Source organism: Sceloporus undulatus, chromosome 1 (genome assembly GCF_019175285.1).
Source record: "Sceloporus undulatus isolate JIND9_A2432 ecotype Alabama chromosome 1, SceUnd_v1.1, whole genome shotgun sequence".
Classification (NCBI taxonomy): Eukaryota; Metazoa; Chordata; class Lepidosauria; order Squamata; family Phrynosomatidae; genus Sceloporus; species Sceloporus undulatus.
In genome coordinates, this window is record NC_056522.1 from 69985644 (window position 1) to 70002503 (window position 16860).

At 38.8% G+C, this 16860-nt stretch overlaps 1 protein-coding gene across 9 annotated transcripts in view; it reads left to right on the forward strand.

The window, feature by feature from the left end:
• SIPA1L2 (signal induced proliferation associated 1 like 2) overlaps nt 1–16860 on the forward strand; it is a 125355-nt gene that overhangs the window by 104002 nt on the left and 4493 nt on the right. For 6 of the 9 annotated variants that reach the window (XM_042449893.1, XM_042449838.1, XM_042449856.1 and 3 more), the window contains 4 exons: nt 8501–8720; nt 10251–10382; nt 14322–14375; nt 15257–15374. In XM_042449893.1, the coding sequence (XP_042305827.1) occupies nt 8501–8720; nt 10251–10382; nt 14322–14375; nt 15257–15374 (524 nt within the window). The remainder of the gene's footprint in view (nt 1–8500; nt 8721–10250; nt 10383–14321; nt 14376–15256; nt 15375–16860) is intronic. The other 3 variants (XM_042449901.1, XM_042449866.1, XM_042449908.1) reach the window with 1 other exon arrangement.

Consider the following 16860-nt stretch of genomic DNA (forward strand, 5'->3'; position numbering starts at 1 on the left):
TACCAAACAACATCCATTAAATGTTTATGTACTGCAGGGAATTCAATGGCAGATTAATATCAAAGATTTAGAAATCTGTGCTTGATGAAAATTTAAAATTAGCTTTGCTTTAAGTGTCAAATAAATATGGCTTGCATTGTTTAAAAATTAATGCGTGTTCCTTTCTGCAAAAGAAAAATTCATTCTTTCCCAGGACTCATTATGTATGTGAAGCGAGAACCGAACCCCAGCAGTTCACCCATATTTGGCCCATCTTGGGCTTCTGTGATCATGTGAACATTATGCAGTGAATTTTCAACATTGGGGCCTAAATCCTATTGCTAATCTCATCTGGAGTAACCTACTGAATTCATAGTATTCACATAAACGTTGACATAACTATTGACAGAGTGAGAGGAAGACATTTGCAGACAATACTCTTCTTACTGGATGGAGAAAATTAAGAATGCAGTATCCCCTGTAGGCCACATCAGAAACCCATGGTGTCCATATGCAATCTGATAGTTTATTGGAATAGGAGATCCAGTTCTCACTAGAAGGCAAACTAAGGGTATCATACGTCGGACATGCTCATGTTACTGCATGGACCATTAGAAAAGACGATAATGCCTAGAAAAGTGAAAGGCAGAAGGAGAAGAGGAAGACCACATTACAGGTGGATTAATTGAATAGAGAAACCATGGCCAAGTTTGGAAGACCTTCACAGGGCTGTTGATGATGAAGGCCCTGTACAAATGGGCAGGAAAGGGCGGCGAGATGCCCTGGATCAGTGCAGCGGCAAACGCACATCACGACACCAATATGGCCTCCTCAGAGCACAAAAAGGAGCCGTTTTTCCTGCTCCTTTTTGTGCCTGTGAAGTGGTGCCATAGCTGCTTCTGGGTGCCATAGCTGCTTCTTGATCATGCCCTTTTGGTGCAGCATCGTTTGAGCACTGCGCCAAAATGATATGGCGTGCGCCATCTGAACGGCTGTGCACCAAGATGGTGTCCGGGCAGCACAGGGAGGGCTGTGAGCATGAGGACGCTCAGCCTTCGCCTTGCCCACAGGACATCGGTTTTTGCCAGTCTGTACCGGGCCTAAGACTCCTGGAGGATTTCATTCATGGGTCGCTATAAGTCAAAGCCTACAGTAGTTAATGACAAATAACAACAGTAAATACAAATAAATATATAAAATTACTGTAAGGCCCACAGTATACAGTCAGCCTTCTGTATCCATTGATTTTTTATCCACGGACTCAGTTGGACTAGGGCTGCTTGAAGACCTGTGAGTGTTTGTTCCTCCCTTGCTTTCACCACCTGCCTCAGGGAGGATATAAGCAAGCCTGCCTTTTGCTTTTCTGTTGGACTAGGGCTGCTTGAAGACCTGTGAGTATTTGTTCCTCCCTTGCTTCACCACCTGCCTCAGGGAGGATATAAGCAAGCCTGCCTCTTCTTCCCCCCCCCCCCTTGTGGGACTGGGCTGCTTGAAGACCTGTGAGTGCTTGTTCCCTTCTTGCTTCAACACCTGCCTCAGAGGAGCAAGTGGCAGAGGAGGTCGAGCAACACCAGTAGCAGACCTGCTCCAGAGGAGACTCCCAAGACACCTGTGGCTCTCTGGGGCTACAAAAGGCCCTCTTACTTTTATGTTTTGTAGCTGGTTTTAAGTGCTCTTTTAATAATAGTCTGATAAGGGATTTTACCCTGTATTTTTGCTCTTTCCCTTACTATAAGAATTCTGTTAAGGTGCTTTAGTTGGTTGGATACCTGGATATCCAATGACAATATGGTAGCCAAGAATAGCATTAAGCGGAAAAGGAGGTTAGCTAAAAAAGAAGTTTGTTCAAATTTTAAAAGGCCTAAGAAACCTAAGAACTCAATTGCAAGTACAATGAACCCAGAAGTATTGGAGGCTGCTACTACTCTGAAACAATTAACAATGGAGGAGCTATTCCTTTCTAAAGATACTGATAAGTCCACTACAGAAACATCTTTTCTTGCCATGCATGAAGAGCCAGCTCTAAACCTTGACACAGATACCAGCATTAACCATATGACTGATTTGGACACAGTTGCTAGGAATTGTTTACTTACTGCAAGAACGGTAATTGCTATTTTTGGCAAACTAACAAGCATAGACCAGAAACTTGATGGGTTAAAAGACCTTATGACGAAGCCCAAACATCCATCAAATTTAGGAGCATTACTCAACAAAAAAGACTCTGAACAAATACAAAACAATGCTAAAGCTAGGAATAGGGATAAGCTAGAGCTATCACAAAATAATATAGCACTATTAGTGGCCAACAACCACTACAACCATGCCAGATGGCACAATAAGCTCGTTATATTACATTCGCTTTCTCTTCTTTTACACCGGCATCTGCATTATAATGAGCTACTCGGAATTGATTGGCTGCCTTCCCACAACAACTTTAAGAGAATTGTTTTGCGGTTTAAAAATGCCATAATACCTTCCCTGATTTTGAAAAATTGGAGTTCATTTAAGGAATATTCAATCACGCCAGTACGTGTTTTCCGGAATACCAATATCCAGCCTTTGTTTAAGTCCAACTTAAGATGTGAAGCTCCTCCCCAGAAAGTGAACTCCAATGAAGATGGCAGGAGGACAATACCAATCCCTGAGAGTCTACTTGAAGATGATGGGAAAATGGCTGAGATGTTTGGCTCCCTTTCTGGTGAGGAACAAAAGCAAATACTAAACAGACTCGACGCTGTTAAATCTATGCTGATGTCAGTAACAACTGCAACTATGACTATTAAGGATTTATTATCCACTAGCTGCTCCTTACCTGATCCTCTGTTACAACCTAAAAATGGACTTAAAAGGCGCATTGATGAGGATGATGATGATCTGATCCCTCTAATGTACATGTCTCCAAAACGCCCAGTGGACCACCTAACAGATCCCCTCATTCCATTGACTGAAACTTCTTCTAATCATATGTTTGATTACCATAGTGAGTCCTTACAATCAATAGTCCTCAATCCTTCTAAGTCCACCAAGTATCCACAATCTCCCAAGATTAAGAAAAAGGAGATGTCTTAAATCAAATTCCTCTGCAGCAATGACAATTAACCAGAATTTATTGGATAGTCTAATCAACCTAGTTTCAGAGAAGGGTACTACACCTAGTGGAAATATAATTGTCAATGAATCGCAAGCCTCCTTACCCCTGGAACAGTCTGTGATAATCTCAGATAATTGACATTCAATTGACTTGTCCCTTCTGTCTATTATTTCATGGAACGTAGCTGGTTGGAAGCCCAGATGCAGCGACCCTACCTTTTTGCCTTTTGTCAATGGACACAATATTATTCTTCTACAGGAAACGTGGCTTGCTGAAGATATATCTATAGAGAGTTATAAATTCATGGGTTTAAATGCCATTCCTGGCAAAGGTAGTGGGAGATTATGTGGTGGTTTAGGGGTACTGATATCCTTGGCACTTAAGGTTCAAATAACTAAGGTTTCTGTACTGGAGCAGTATGCTCTAGCTGTTCTTTTGAAGTTTAAAAACAACTTACTATATTTGATTAATATCTATATTCCCCCACTTCAAGGCCGTGCTAAGATAGAAAGTGTATGGAACAAGCTTAATTCTTTTGTTAAAGATTTGATGTTTGAAGCTCCAACAGCTAACCTCATTGTTGCAGGGGATTTCAATGCTAGAATTGGTGCTGATGATGTGTCTCTGTACGCAAAATACAATTGCCAACCACCTTCCCCTTCAGTTATTCCCTCGACAATGTGTCGTAAATCTAAAGATATGTTTTGTGATTTCAAGGGTCTTTGTTTAGCTCGCACCTTCAATGAACTAAATCTGATTATCATGAATGGTAGTTTTAAGGATGACCACCCAGCTGAATTTACCCATTGGGTCGGTGCCAGACCATCGGTTCTTGGTTATGTAGGGGTCTCTCTAAATTTAATATCCCACATTTCTAAGTTTTCTATTGTTAGCAGACCTGACAGCGACCATTTTCCAGCCCTCCTGTGCTTAAAATTTTATGACAATTTTACCCTGCCTCTTGATAAGATCTCAATTTTCACTAACGATATCAGTTTAACCCGAGTTAAATGGTCCCCTCAACTGTCTGATACCCTCACTAAGTTTCTTTCTAGTCAATCAATCAAGCGGCTTTCTTTCACAATAGCGGATGCTAACTTGGACTCTGAAATACTGTCTAATTATAATACTTTAATTAGTTCTCTTCAACCACTATTAACAGTTTCCAAAAGTAATTCTGCTAGAAATAAACCAATACGCCATCAGAATTGGTTTGACTTAGAATGCAAAGAATTATGGGCACACCTTAAATATCTTTTCAAACAACATAAATTAAATCCAACACAATTTTCTGTATCTGAACTTTTGGAACAGAAGAAAAGATACAAGCTTTTAGTCAGAGAAAAGAAAAAGGGTGCCATGATAGACTCTTGGAACAAACTAATTATGTCAGCTAGTGCAAATAACCCCACCTTATTTTGGAAAGAGGTTGCTCCTTCATTTATTAAGAACTCACACAATTATACAGCCCAGATCCCAGCCCACATATGGGAAAGTCACTTCCTCAGTCTTTATGATTGTGTTGAAAATACTCCAAACTCATTAGCAGCTGATCTTATGATAGAAGTTTCTTCTCTTCCCCTTTGGCCTCCAGTTTCGCACTCAGAGATAAAGAGTCTTATCACTCAACTCAAACCAGCTCGCGCCCCAGGTGCAGACTTTATAACTGGTGAAGTACTTAAAAATAATCTTGACTGGTGGGTTCCGGTCCTCTCTAAATTATTTACGGCCATTGATAGATCTGCTTCCATTCCAAAAGACTGGGGCTTGGCCAACATAATCCTGATATATAAAAAAGGCAACAGATCCGATCCCTCTAATTTTCGACCGATTAGTCTCTTGAGTTTGGTGAGTAAATTGTACACAAAACACCTTTTAAATAAGTTTTTAGATTGGCTCGAGTCCAAAGATATTTTGTTGGCTGAACAGGCAGGCTTTAGGCCTGGACGATCTACTATTGACCATGCAATGATATTGCAATATCTTGTTGAAAAATACCTCCATTATGGTCAACCATTATATGCGGCATTTATAGATTTTAAGTCCGCCTTTGATTCAGTTAATAGATCTAGATTGTGGGAGAAACTATCGTGCACTAATATAGATAAATGACTCCTCTTGCTTCTTATTAAGATCCATGAGAATTCTAACATTAAGGTCAGATGCAGTCTCCAAGGTCATGTTTCTAAGGCTATTCCTGTCAAGACGGGTGTAAGGCAAGGATGTGTCCTAGCCCCCCACTTTATTTAATTTTTATATTAATTCCCTTGTTTCTGCCTTGAACAATCTTTCTTTTCATCCTCCAAAGCTGGCTAATAAGCATATCAACTCATTGCTCTATGCGGATGATGTCGTTATCCTCTCATTATCCCCTATCGGACTTAAAAGAGCCCTAAATTCTCTTGCTTTGTTTTGTAAAGAGGAGAAATTAACAATTAACTCCTCTAAGACTAAGATTCTTACTTTTGCTCACCGCCCCAAATTGAGACAATGGAGACTTGATAGACAACATATAGAGCAGGTTAAGACTTTCAAATATCTCGGGATTGTATTTCATACCTCTGGTAGGAGAACAGCCCACTCAGAACTTGTCATTAGGAATGCCCAAAGAACTATAACGGCTATTTTAAGATTTTTTTTTTCACCAAAGGTGCTCAGTTCATTCCAGCAGCAATTAAACTGTTTAATGCCAAGGTTCGCTCTCAATTGCTATACGGAGCCCAATTGGGACCATATAGTAACATAAATGTAATTGAACGTGTGCAAACTAAGTTCCTTAGGAGAATCTTTCAGGTTGCCCTTTGTGTTCCGAACGCAGTTCTCAGAAGGGAGGCTGGGACTATTAAAATAGAATCTGGTCTGTGGATTAGTATACTCACCTATTGGCAAAAATTGCATAAAACTTCTGGAGGTCTGACAAATTTAATTTTCCTGGATTTCTTTAAATCCTCTTGGGAAATTTCCCTCCTTAAGAAATTAAATGAGCTTGGTCTCAATAAAGATGAAATTTTAAAGCTTGACACTGATAGAGCCAAATCTACTATTAAAAAAAAAAAATCCTAGAAGCAGAAAGATATATGGACTCAACTTCCCTTTCAAAATATGTCATGTTCAGTGCTCAAGTTTTGGTCCCCTCCCCAGCTCCATATCTGTTCCATGTTACCCTCCTGAAGTTCAGAAGGGCTCTAACTCTGGCACGTTTCAATGTGTTGCCCACAGCCCTGTTGGAAGGTAGATTTAAAAAAACATCTTTTGAAATCCGTTTTTGCCCATGTGGCTCCGGCACTGTTGAAACCAATGAGCATGTTTTCCTTTATTGTCAATTCTATAGAGACATTCGTCACCAACTGATTAGCCCACTACTGTGTAAATTCCCAGGCAAACCTGACTCCTTTTATTTACGCCTCCTATTGGACAACAATGATCCTACAGTATCCCTTAAGGTGGCTAAATTCTGTTATATTGTTTGTAAACTGCGCCCTCAACTGTCAAATGGTCATTTTATTACCATGTAGAAATAACTGTTTGATACTGTACATGTACAGTCTACTATCAGTTTATATTTTAATTTGTTATTGTTATATTGATATGTTGCTTGTGTGATTTGTTTTATACTGGTCAATGACCAAATAAATTTTTATTACTATTACTATTATCCACGGACTCAAGCATCCATGGTTTGAAAATATCTTTAAAAATGTATAAATTCCTAAAAGATAGTCTTCATTTTGCTATTTTATACAAGGGACACCATTTTACTGAGGCATTGTATTTAATGGGACTTGAGCATCCACCGATTTTGTTATCCATGGCGGGGTCCCAGAACCAAAACCTAGTGGATACCAAGGGCCCACTGTATTCCAAGATTTGGGGGAGAATAGACATTTTGCTTTTACACATATTCAGCCAATACAGAACTGATAATCAGTCCATGTATACTTGTTTCTGAGGTTTCAAATATAGTGCAGAAATTCTCACTGATAGGAGGAAGTGAAGTAGAGGGAGTGCTGGATACAAATATAGTTAATTTATGACTCATCACTATTCAATTAATCTTCTATTTAGACAATTCTAGTGAAATGGCATTGTTCTTTAGTAATGATGTGTTATAATAGTAACATTCACCAATGTGTTGGAAACATTTTTAAACACAAAATGTTTGCAAAAAAAATAGAAAGGAAGAAAGAAAGAAATCAATGTTACATTTTTACCAATTTTTTTTGAGCAAATATGCGAATGATTTGTCTTCTTGAGCAGATACAGCAAGGGAAGCAAAGGGAAAACTAATGTTGCTTTTAAAAGCCAAAAAAAAAAAAAAAACAAAAAACAAAAAAAACAAAAACATGCCAATCCCATCCTCTGCCTGGGACAGGGGCAGATCTGACCCAAAAGCCCACAGGTTTATAAAAAGAGAGAGAGAGAGAGAGGCATCTCTCTCCCTGCTTCAGCCGCTGAAACCCCTGTGCCTGGCTCTTTAAAAAGGGAGGACACTTCCCCCGATGCCCTGCAAACATCACCATGATGATAGCTTGATTGGCAGCGGCCAATCTACAGAATGCATTCGATTTCTGTCAAAATGCATTCGATTTCAATTTGTAGTGGGCACTTGCTAACGGAGCGATTCGAGGGAGGGGCATCCGGATCATCCCAGTTCCCTCCATGTCTTTTACCCCAGTATGAATGGGGCCTAAATAACAACTGAAGCGAGCTTGAGAGTGCATTGACCTAGATCCTGAGTTCTCTTGAGTGGAAGCTCTTGTGAGGCAGGATAAGACTTTTGCCACTTTCTCCTTTGTCCCATGAGAATCTGTTTTAGAAGACTAGGGTCCTCTGGAACAAAGTTTCTCTGAAACAAGGTTGGGCAGAGAAAAGAGGCTGCAAGCAAAGGAGGAATGGTGAAAATCATCTTCCTTACAGAAGGGCCCTTTTACAAAACAAGCTCTTTTATCTGCCACAGAAACACAATATGTTTAAAAACAAAGTTCTGATAGAAAGCTACATAGGTTCAATTCACATTATCAGTTTGTCTTAAATTGCACTTCCTTTACTACTGGTACTTTGGCTGGATAATAAAAAATAATCTTCTAGAAATTAAAATTAGACAACATATCATTAGTTTTGAAAATTCTTATAAATGTCATCATCAGAAAGCTAAATCTCTGGATTTAATATTACTTTTTTCTGTTTCTAATAATTTATTAAGTTGCATCCATGAATACCAGAAGAGAAATGCAATGACTACTAACATCACTAAAATGATAGTACACCCAGTTGCTACTGCTGAATTACTGTTTCTAGTGCAAAGATACAAAACTAGTGTCAGTCTACTATAGCATGATAAGCCTTAGCTGCATAGACTCTTCATTATAATCATCTTCACTATGATAAATGTATCAGTGCATTAATTTCTTTTTCTACAATATTTAGTTTTCATTTTATGGAAACCTATCTCCACGGAGGACACTGTATCGCACTCTTTCTGATGAGAGCATATGTAGCAATAGAAGAGGATCTTCATATGCCAGCTCACGAAGTTCAATGTTAGAGCAAGCTTTGCCAAATGATATTTTATTCAGCACTACGCCACCATATCACAGCACTTTACCTTCCAGAACAAGCTTAACTGGTGGTGTTGGAAACTTACGACGTAAGTGTGTTTGTGTTAAAATCTCTCTGATCTGAAATTAAATTTACAATTGGAAGACTATCTCATAAATGAAACCTAGGAAGCTGAATTGTACCACGTTGAATCACTGGTTGATCCAGCTCAGTACTGTCTACACTACAGCAGCTGTTTGTGGTTTTGGGTGAATCTTTAGAAACCCTCTGGCAAATGCCAGAGGTTAAACTTATGTGTTTTTGCATGCCAAGTGTGCATTGTTCCACTGAGCTACAATTCTTTGCCACATTCAAATTCTTTAGATAAAGGGTGTATGTAAGTTGACATTTATAGTACTCACTATCTTTTGGGCAAGCTAATTTCAATATTAATAACAAATCCGAGATCATATAATGCTAGCATAGGAATTTAACTCATGTAATCCATCCTGCATTCTGAAATCACTATTAAAAGCACTTCAGATAGTACATATATAGGGAAGTAAAGAATGTCTTGTATATCTTCAACAGAAATAATTAACATTTATAGCAGTTACTAAACAACAAAGTTGTAAAGGGTTGTTCTAAGGGAATTGTTGTTGTGACTTTTCGTGGCCCTAAGGAGAACCTATCATGGCGTTTTCTTGGCAAGATTTCTTTAGAGGAGGTTTACCATTGCCCTCCCTTGAGGCTGAGAGCACGTGACTTGCCCAAGGTCACTCTGGGTTTTATGGCCAAACTGGGAATTGAAGCCTGGTCCTCAGACTGGTAGTCCAGTACTCAAACTACTGCGTCAAGGCGGCTCTCCTCTAAGGCAATTGCCATTGCTATTTCCACAAGGGCAAGCCTAAAATGATGTCTACATTTTCGCTTACATTGAGATGTAGTGATTGACAGCCATTCTGAATTTTTAAGTTTTGTTTTTTTCATACACCAAACTATGCCTTAGGGCTTAGATATTTATAGCAATAGCAAGTACATTTCCATACCGCTTATCAGTGTATTTAAGCACTCCCTAAGTGGTTTACAAAGTGTAAGCTAATTGCCCCCAACAAGCTGGGTACTCGTTTTAGCAACCTCAGAAAGATGCCAGGCTGAGTCCACCCTGAGTCCCTGGCTGGTATTGAACTCATAATCTTCTGGTTTGTGAGTGAGTGGCTGCAGTACAGGAATTTAACCACCTGAGCTTCTGGTTTCATAATATGGTTCAAATATTGTGTTTCCCCTTCCCTTTACATTGGTAGGCATTTAAACATTTAATGAGTGGTGCGCGTGACTGCAGCACTCGCGCCGCCACGTGCACAAGCCCCATTATTCTTAGTGGGACTCAAGCATAGGTAGAACTTGCCTTACGCGGCAGGGTCCGGAACGGATCCCCACATAAGGCAAGGGACCACTGTATTAGTGGTAACCACCAGTTGAGCAGTTAGGTACAAACAACAGTATAAGTATTGTTCATTGCTGTGTATGCATAACTCTGGACTGGTTATCCATTTGTGTCACACAGTTTTAAATTTTACTCATTTTCTCACATAGTAGGGTAATATCCTAAAGGCAATGTATTTTATTTGTCACTCAGATGAGCTGTGGTTCTCAGATGGATCTTTGTCTGACAAATCAAGATTCAATGATCCTGGCTTGATGCCACTTCCAGATACTGCAACAGGATTAGACTGGTCTCATTTGGTTGATGCTGCACAAGCCTTTGAAGGTAATGTCTATTTAACAACTGCAGTATTAAATACCAAATTAAAACACAAGTAGTCTAATCAATACTAGAAATGTAACAACCCAATGCATCATATTACTGACAGTTTGGTATATTTGTTCATGACTGATTTGTTTTCTTTCTTCCAAGTCAATTATTTCCCTTTAATAAGTTCAGTCAAAATCGTTTTATTTGTGCAATATAAGATTGATGTTGGGGGTGGATGTAATGGGCTAAGATTAGAGTATGGAGTATAAGAAATACTATAGCAAAGGGTTGATCGCTGAGTCCTGAATTAAAAGCTCATTTTCATTAGTGAGTTTTCATAGAACAGTTTTTTAACCAAAAAATAATCATTTGTTCATATTATAAATATCCCAAGAATGCTTGATGTGATAAATAGCTCCTCAGTTTTCTACAATTTTATATCAAAAGGTGATAAATTTGAAACTAATTTTCAAAAATTGTATTTGAACCTTTGATGTTTATGTACATATGCTTTCTTTTGTCTGTTCCTAAATCTCTTACCTTCTGAAATATTGAAATATTAACTACAGTGGTACCCCGGGATACGAAATACCCACGTTACGAAATTTCCGGGATACGAAAAAATCCCATAGGAAATAACTGTTCCGGGTTACGAAGATTATTTCGGGTTACGAAGAAAATTTTGGTGCTTTTCGGCGCTATTTCACACGAAATCGCGGCTTTTCCCCATTAGCGCCTATGGGTTTTTCGGCTTGCGAAGTATTCCGGGTTACGAAAGCGGCGGCGGAACGAATTAATTTCGTAACCCGGGGTACCACTGTATTCACTGCTGTTGTTCAGATGATTATCATCTTAACAAATTAAGAATATAGGTTGTAATCCAGAGGAAATCATTGGGAAAATAATTTATGCACATTATCAAGATCCTCTTTAATTCAGCTCCTGTACCGTTTCTTGAAGATAGTATATTTTGTTTGGTTAGTGCAGGGGTAGGCAACCTTTTTGAGCTGGGGGCCGGGTTGCTGTCCCTCAGACATCTGGGGGGCCGAAGCCAAAAAATAAATAATTAAATAGTTTTTTAAAAATTTAAATAAATAAATAAACCGGGACAAATGTAGGACATTTTTTTAAAAAATGTTAATATAACTGCATGTTTCTGAGGCGTCTATAGACAATTCCCCTCCTTGCCCCTGTGCGCGAGAGGCCAAAGGCCCCAGCGGCAATCGATGCCAGGACCGGGCTGGGGCCGGTCCCAAGGCCTTGCCGGGCCACATCCGGCCCGCGGGCCGCAGGTTGCCTACCCCTGGGTTAGTGTGTGTATTTTCCTTTGCATATTCATATATATTCACATTTTAACATTTTATAAGGAACCGCATTTAAATTAGAACAGTTTTACTTAAATAAATTAAATATTTAAATACACGTGTAAATTTTACACATATAAAATTTTGGGAGGAGGGATCAGAGCCCCCAAGTCTCGCGCCCATAACACATAATGTGGTCAGTCTGGGCCAGTTCTATATTCACATCCAAAATATAATACTTAAATATTAATTTTATTTTGTTTTAATGGATTACAAGAAAGAATTTTGGATCTATATTGCCTTTGCATAGTCATCTATAGTAACTTTTCTTTTTTGCTGAATAAGCCATTACATGAGAAAAATCTCAGTCACACTATCAGCTGCAGTATTTCATTTTGTGTAGCAGCTAGTGTTCAGGTCTTCAGGAAATTAGACTACAAGCTACAAATTCTCATTCTTGTCCAGTGTATCTGACATTTTTAGGACATAGTGGGCAAGATAATGTGTACATTGTGGCCATTCTAGAAACATATGAGTTGATGGATAAAGGAATGTCTAACACAGCATCCTAGTTCTCACATTTGCCAACAAAATGCCTGCGGAAAGCCCACAAGCAGGATAGGGGTACTTTACGTTCAGTGCTTTTAAACAGTTATCATTGTGAGTTTTCCTGTAGTCCATCACTTGAAACAGACTAATTAGACGGATGAGGATTGTTTGCGTTCTCTCTCTTTATATTTTGTTCGTCTAATTGAAGATCTTACTGAAAACTGAAAGCTACTGGGCCGAAGATGCAATAGAAAAACAGATGTCTTTAATGTTTAAAAACACTTCTATTGCATCCTTTCAGAAAAGTATTTAAAATGCTGTTGTAGCATATCTAAACTATCTCTTTCGTCCTTTTCTCTTCTTTTCTTTGTCTTTATTGCTGTCTTCCATAGCATTATTGTTTCCACCTCGTGATACCACCACATATATCCTATACACTTATCATGTTGTTCTTCTTTAACAAATCATTAAAAGTTTGACTGCCTTGGATTCTGTGTGGAGAAAGGCCGAATATAAATCAATCAATAAAATGGTACCTTCACATATAATCCTTTACATTTTCTACCTAGTATTCAGATGTCTACAGCAATTTATCATGTCAGCCTTTCTGAAAATCCATGAATAAATAAAATAAATGGAAACATTCATTAGGAATAGAACATTGTTTTATATCCAGTCTCCAGTACATGACATAATGTCATGTCACAATCAAGCATATCTTAGTATTGCATTTTACTATGCTTCTTGACATCAAACTACAATAGTTGTTTTAATTCACTACTAGATTGTTTTAGAACATCAATAAGTACATCAAAATGGATACTTGCTCATTTTGATAATAATGAAAAATGGAATTACAGGGAATAATAAAATTGCAGGTCAACCCTTTTGTTGTGTTGGAGATCTCCAGGGTCAGAGTGCTCCAAGTGATAAAGCTTTGAGAGGTTTCTGCTGGCATGGCAGGAGAGAAGGAAGAGAGGAGTGGTATTTGCCACTCCTTTCTGTTGTGAGCAGTGGAGGGATAACAGATAGAGACAAAAATCTTTCTCCATGTTGAGGGCATTCCAGAAGGCTGGGAGAGTTTGGATAGTTCATCTATTATCTTGAGTATACTTCAGATAATGTCAGGGGATACTCTGCCCCTTCCATGCCCAGAGCCACATAATCCCCCCCCTTCCATCCGAGCTCCAGAATGAGGGAGACAAGAGCTACTGAATGATCTGTGATAGCAGGAGGGCAGATTGAAGACTGGAGTTTTTCCACAGTTTCTGCTGTCTTTGACCTCAAAGGGGAAAGCTGGTCCTTCCAAGATTTGGAAGGATTGTAGCCTTAGCCTCTTTTTTAGATAAACTTGGTTTTACCAACTAGTAGCTCCTGTATCTTCCTGATTGTGAACAAGTAAAAAAATAGCAAAATGTTACTCTATTTACTTATTATGTGTAAATAAAAATTTAAATCTAAAGATAGAAATGGTGACTAGGTGTCATTTGGTAGTTTTACTTCTGCTCCCTTATCCTTTAATACATAGCATGGCATTTTTCTATACTGTGGCTACTTTGTCTTTTAGATACAGTAAACCCACTTTTTGAAATTCTTCATTCTGTTGTATTGTCATCATGACTGTATGTTACTGAAGTGTGAAATCATTCTCTTGCCTTAACAGCCTTGCCTTAACTGCTGTTCAAAAGCAAATTGGTCCCAAAGTAGAAGTAACGATTTATTTAGCAAGAGATTGTTCTTCCTGTTACAGCTTGGAAATTTGACAGAAAATAAGTTTACATTGATTAAAATAATCGTCAACACCTGAGAATGATGGAGCAGCTTTTCCAATGCCATATCTTAATTTGCTCATTTTGCAGCTGTTTTAACTGATGTTTGATTTTTTTTTCATTATCTTTTAATGAACAATATATTTCATTGATAAATTTAATATGGTGGATTCATGAAAAATTTTTTAAAAGACCTCACCATAAGAATTAATATTATTTGATGTTAAGTAATATTCTACAAACTTTGTTTCTCAGATGGGTAACAAATACAGTATTCCAAGTTAGTTTGGTGGATTGTGTTGTTTATAGGAACATTCTAAATCTTATTTCAGATTTTGACTCTGACGAAGAACTTGGGCCAGTCTGTCATCACACTGCGTTTCTAGGTGATGATTTGGGGTTAACAGTTGAATCTTAATTTTTTGAATATATCGTTATGCTTTTATATGTTTGCACGGTTGCATGGTTATATGCAAGTTTTGGGCCTTTATGAAATGACAGGCATGTTATGTCCAGGACCAGTAAAAAAAATTGTGGACTATATTGAAGTCTGAGCTCAGTCTACAGATAAAAGAATTATTCCTATTGTTCTAGCATAAATCTTTTGCATGGAAAAAGCTCAAAGTGTGGTTTACTCATGCTTTATATATCAATTTGTGTGTGGCATATGCTGTCTTTAAACACTAAATATATTTTTGTATGCCACACTGCATGTCCTTCAGTGAAGAAAGTAAGTTCCCAAATACGTCGAGCATGTATTCTGTGAATATTAGGGGAAAGAAGTACTTGAAAGACTAAGCAATTTACTTTCTATGTCAAAATTAATAAACCCATGATAAAGGTCATAATGCTAGCACTAAGGTTTTGGGCTTCAAGACCTACAGGTAAACATTTTATTTTATTGGAGTAAAGTAGCACAGCACATGCTCTCTGCTATAATGGATTCCATAGCTTTTTATGGAATTATGCATTTTTTCCTGTATGAGATGCTTGCCTTTCCTATTAATTTGCTCAAAGCTGGTCACAGTCTCAGTTATTCTGTATATTTAGACAAAACTAAATTAGAAGCAAACCATGAAAATATTTTTTCCCTGATTAAACTGAGGCTGTACAGTCTATAATAGAAATCCAGATGACCGGGGATGGGATGTTATATGATGCAGATACTTTCTTATTTGACTGTGCATCCAGATACATTTTGTATGTTGAAAGTATATTTTGTAAATCAGCTTATTTTAGATGTTTCTTTATATATTTGCCTTTTCAGATCAAAGGGTAGCATCATTTTGCACCCTGAACGACATGCAACATGTGCAGAGTTTGGAGAGTAATCAAGCCTTGGGTGCAAGCCCAACAAGTGGAAAAGATTTCATTGATGCTAATGGGTATGTAAATCAGTTTCCCTCTGCAAGACCCTTCCTTTACAGTAGGGATAGTGTCTAGGAAGTACACCTAGCCTCAGATAGTGTGACCAATGGAATGCTTTTTTTTTAAATTACTGTCTGTACAGCTTGCCATATAAATACAAGACATCTGAAGCCCAGTGACATGTGCACAGGCATGACCACTGCATTTTGTCTCCTCTCTTTTAGGTACTAATGTTAGAAAGCTCTATCATATGTTCCTACAGATTTGTTGCAGGATGATGATTGATCCCCAGTTCTGCTCTGCTCTTATTCTTTGTTTGTATATGCTTGTGTTTTAATACTGTTACTATGCCCTTCATTATTTTTACTCCTTGACCAAAGAAATTAGAAACATCAATAACCAAAATATGCTTCAAAAACAGTGTATTTATTATTTATTTGTTGTAAAAGAGAGACAGATCTGGCACCAATCCCTAAAGTTCTAGATTCCCAGTGGCTTCATGTAGATATTAAAAAACACAGGGGATAGCATTGGCTCCTGTAGAACCCCACTGGGTAATGACCAAAAAGGCTGAATCACAGCCTCTCAGCACCACCCAAAGTCATCCACTAAGGCGGCCAGGGGCTGAACCCAGATTGGAATGGATCTCTTTCATTCAAGGAAACCTGGAATTGTTTTAGGAATTTACTTAGAATGGGGAGATTGGAGACTGGCCAATAGTTACCTAGTGAGGTAACTTTCCCTTTTCTTTGGTCACCACCAACCTAACCCTTGAAGATAGGCTAAATCAATGGAATGCTTTGGGGAATGAAATTAGTACAGTGGGACCTTCCCTTACGCGCCCCCCCCCCCCCCGCTTAAGGGGAAAAAGCATATGCTCAAGCCCCATTAGAAGTAATGGGGCTCGTGCTCATGGCCACCCCATTATTTCTTCCGGGGCACACAATGTTTTTTTTCCGGTGCAGCTTCCAGTGTACAAAATTTGTTCAGATGAGGTCTGCCATTGCCTTCCTCTGAGGCTGAGTTTGACTTGCCCTGGGTCATCCAATGGGTCTTCATGGCCAAGTGGGAATTCAAACCTTTATCTTCAGAGTCCTAGTCCAACACTCAAACCACTACAGCACAGTAGTTCCCAATTTTTCAATAAATACAGTCAGCCTTTGGTATCTGCAGGGGATCCATTCTGGATCCACTTGTGGATATGGAAATCCATGGATGCTCAAGTCCCATTGTTCTCAATGGTGGTGCGGCCATGCCTCCCTGGCCACCCACAGCCTGCCTTGCCACTCTCACTGCTCTCTCTTTCTCCTCCCTTCGCCTGCTGTTCCTTCTTCTCCTCTTCCTCCTGTGCCTTTCCCCCTTGCCATTTCCTCCCTCCTCCTCCTCTTCTTCCTCCTCTTCTCTCCACTGGCTCTTTTCACTCCACTGTCGGTTTTTCCTCCTCTTCCTCCTTCTTCCACCTCTTCCCTCTGCTGGTTCTTCTTCCTCTTCCTCTTTTTCCTC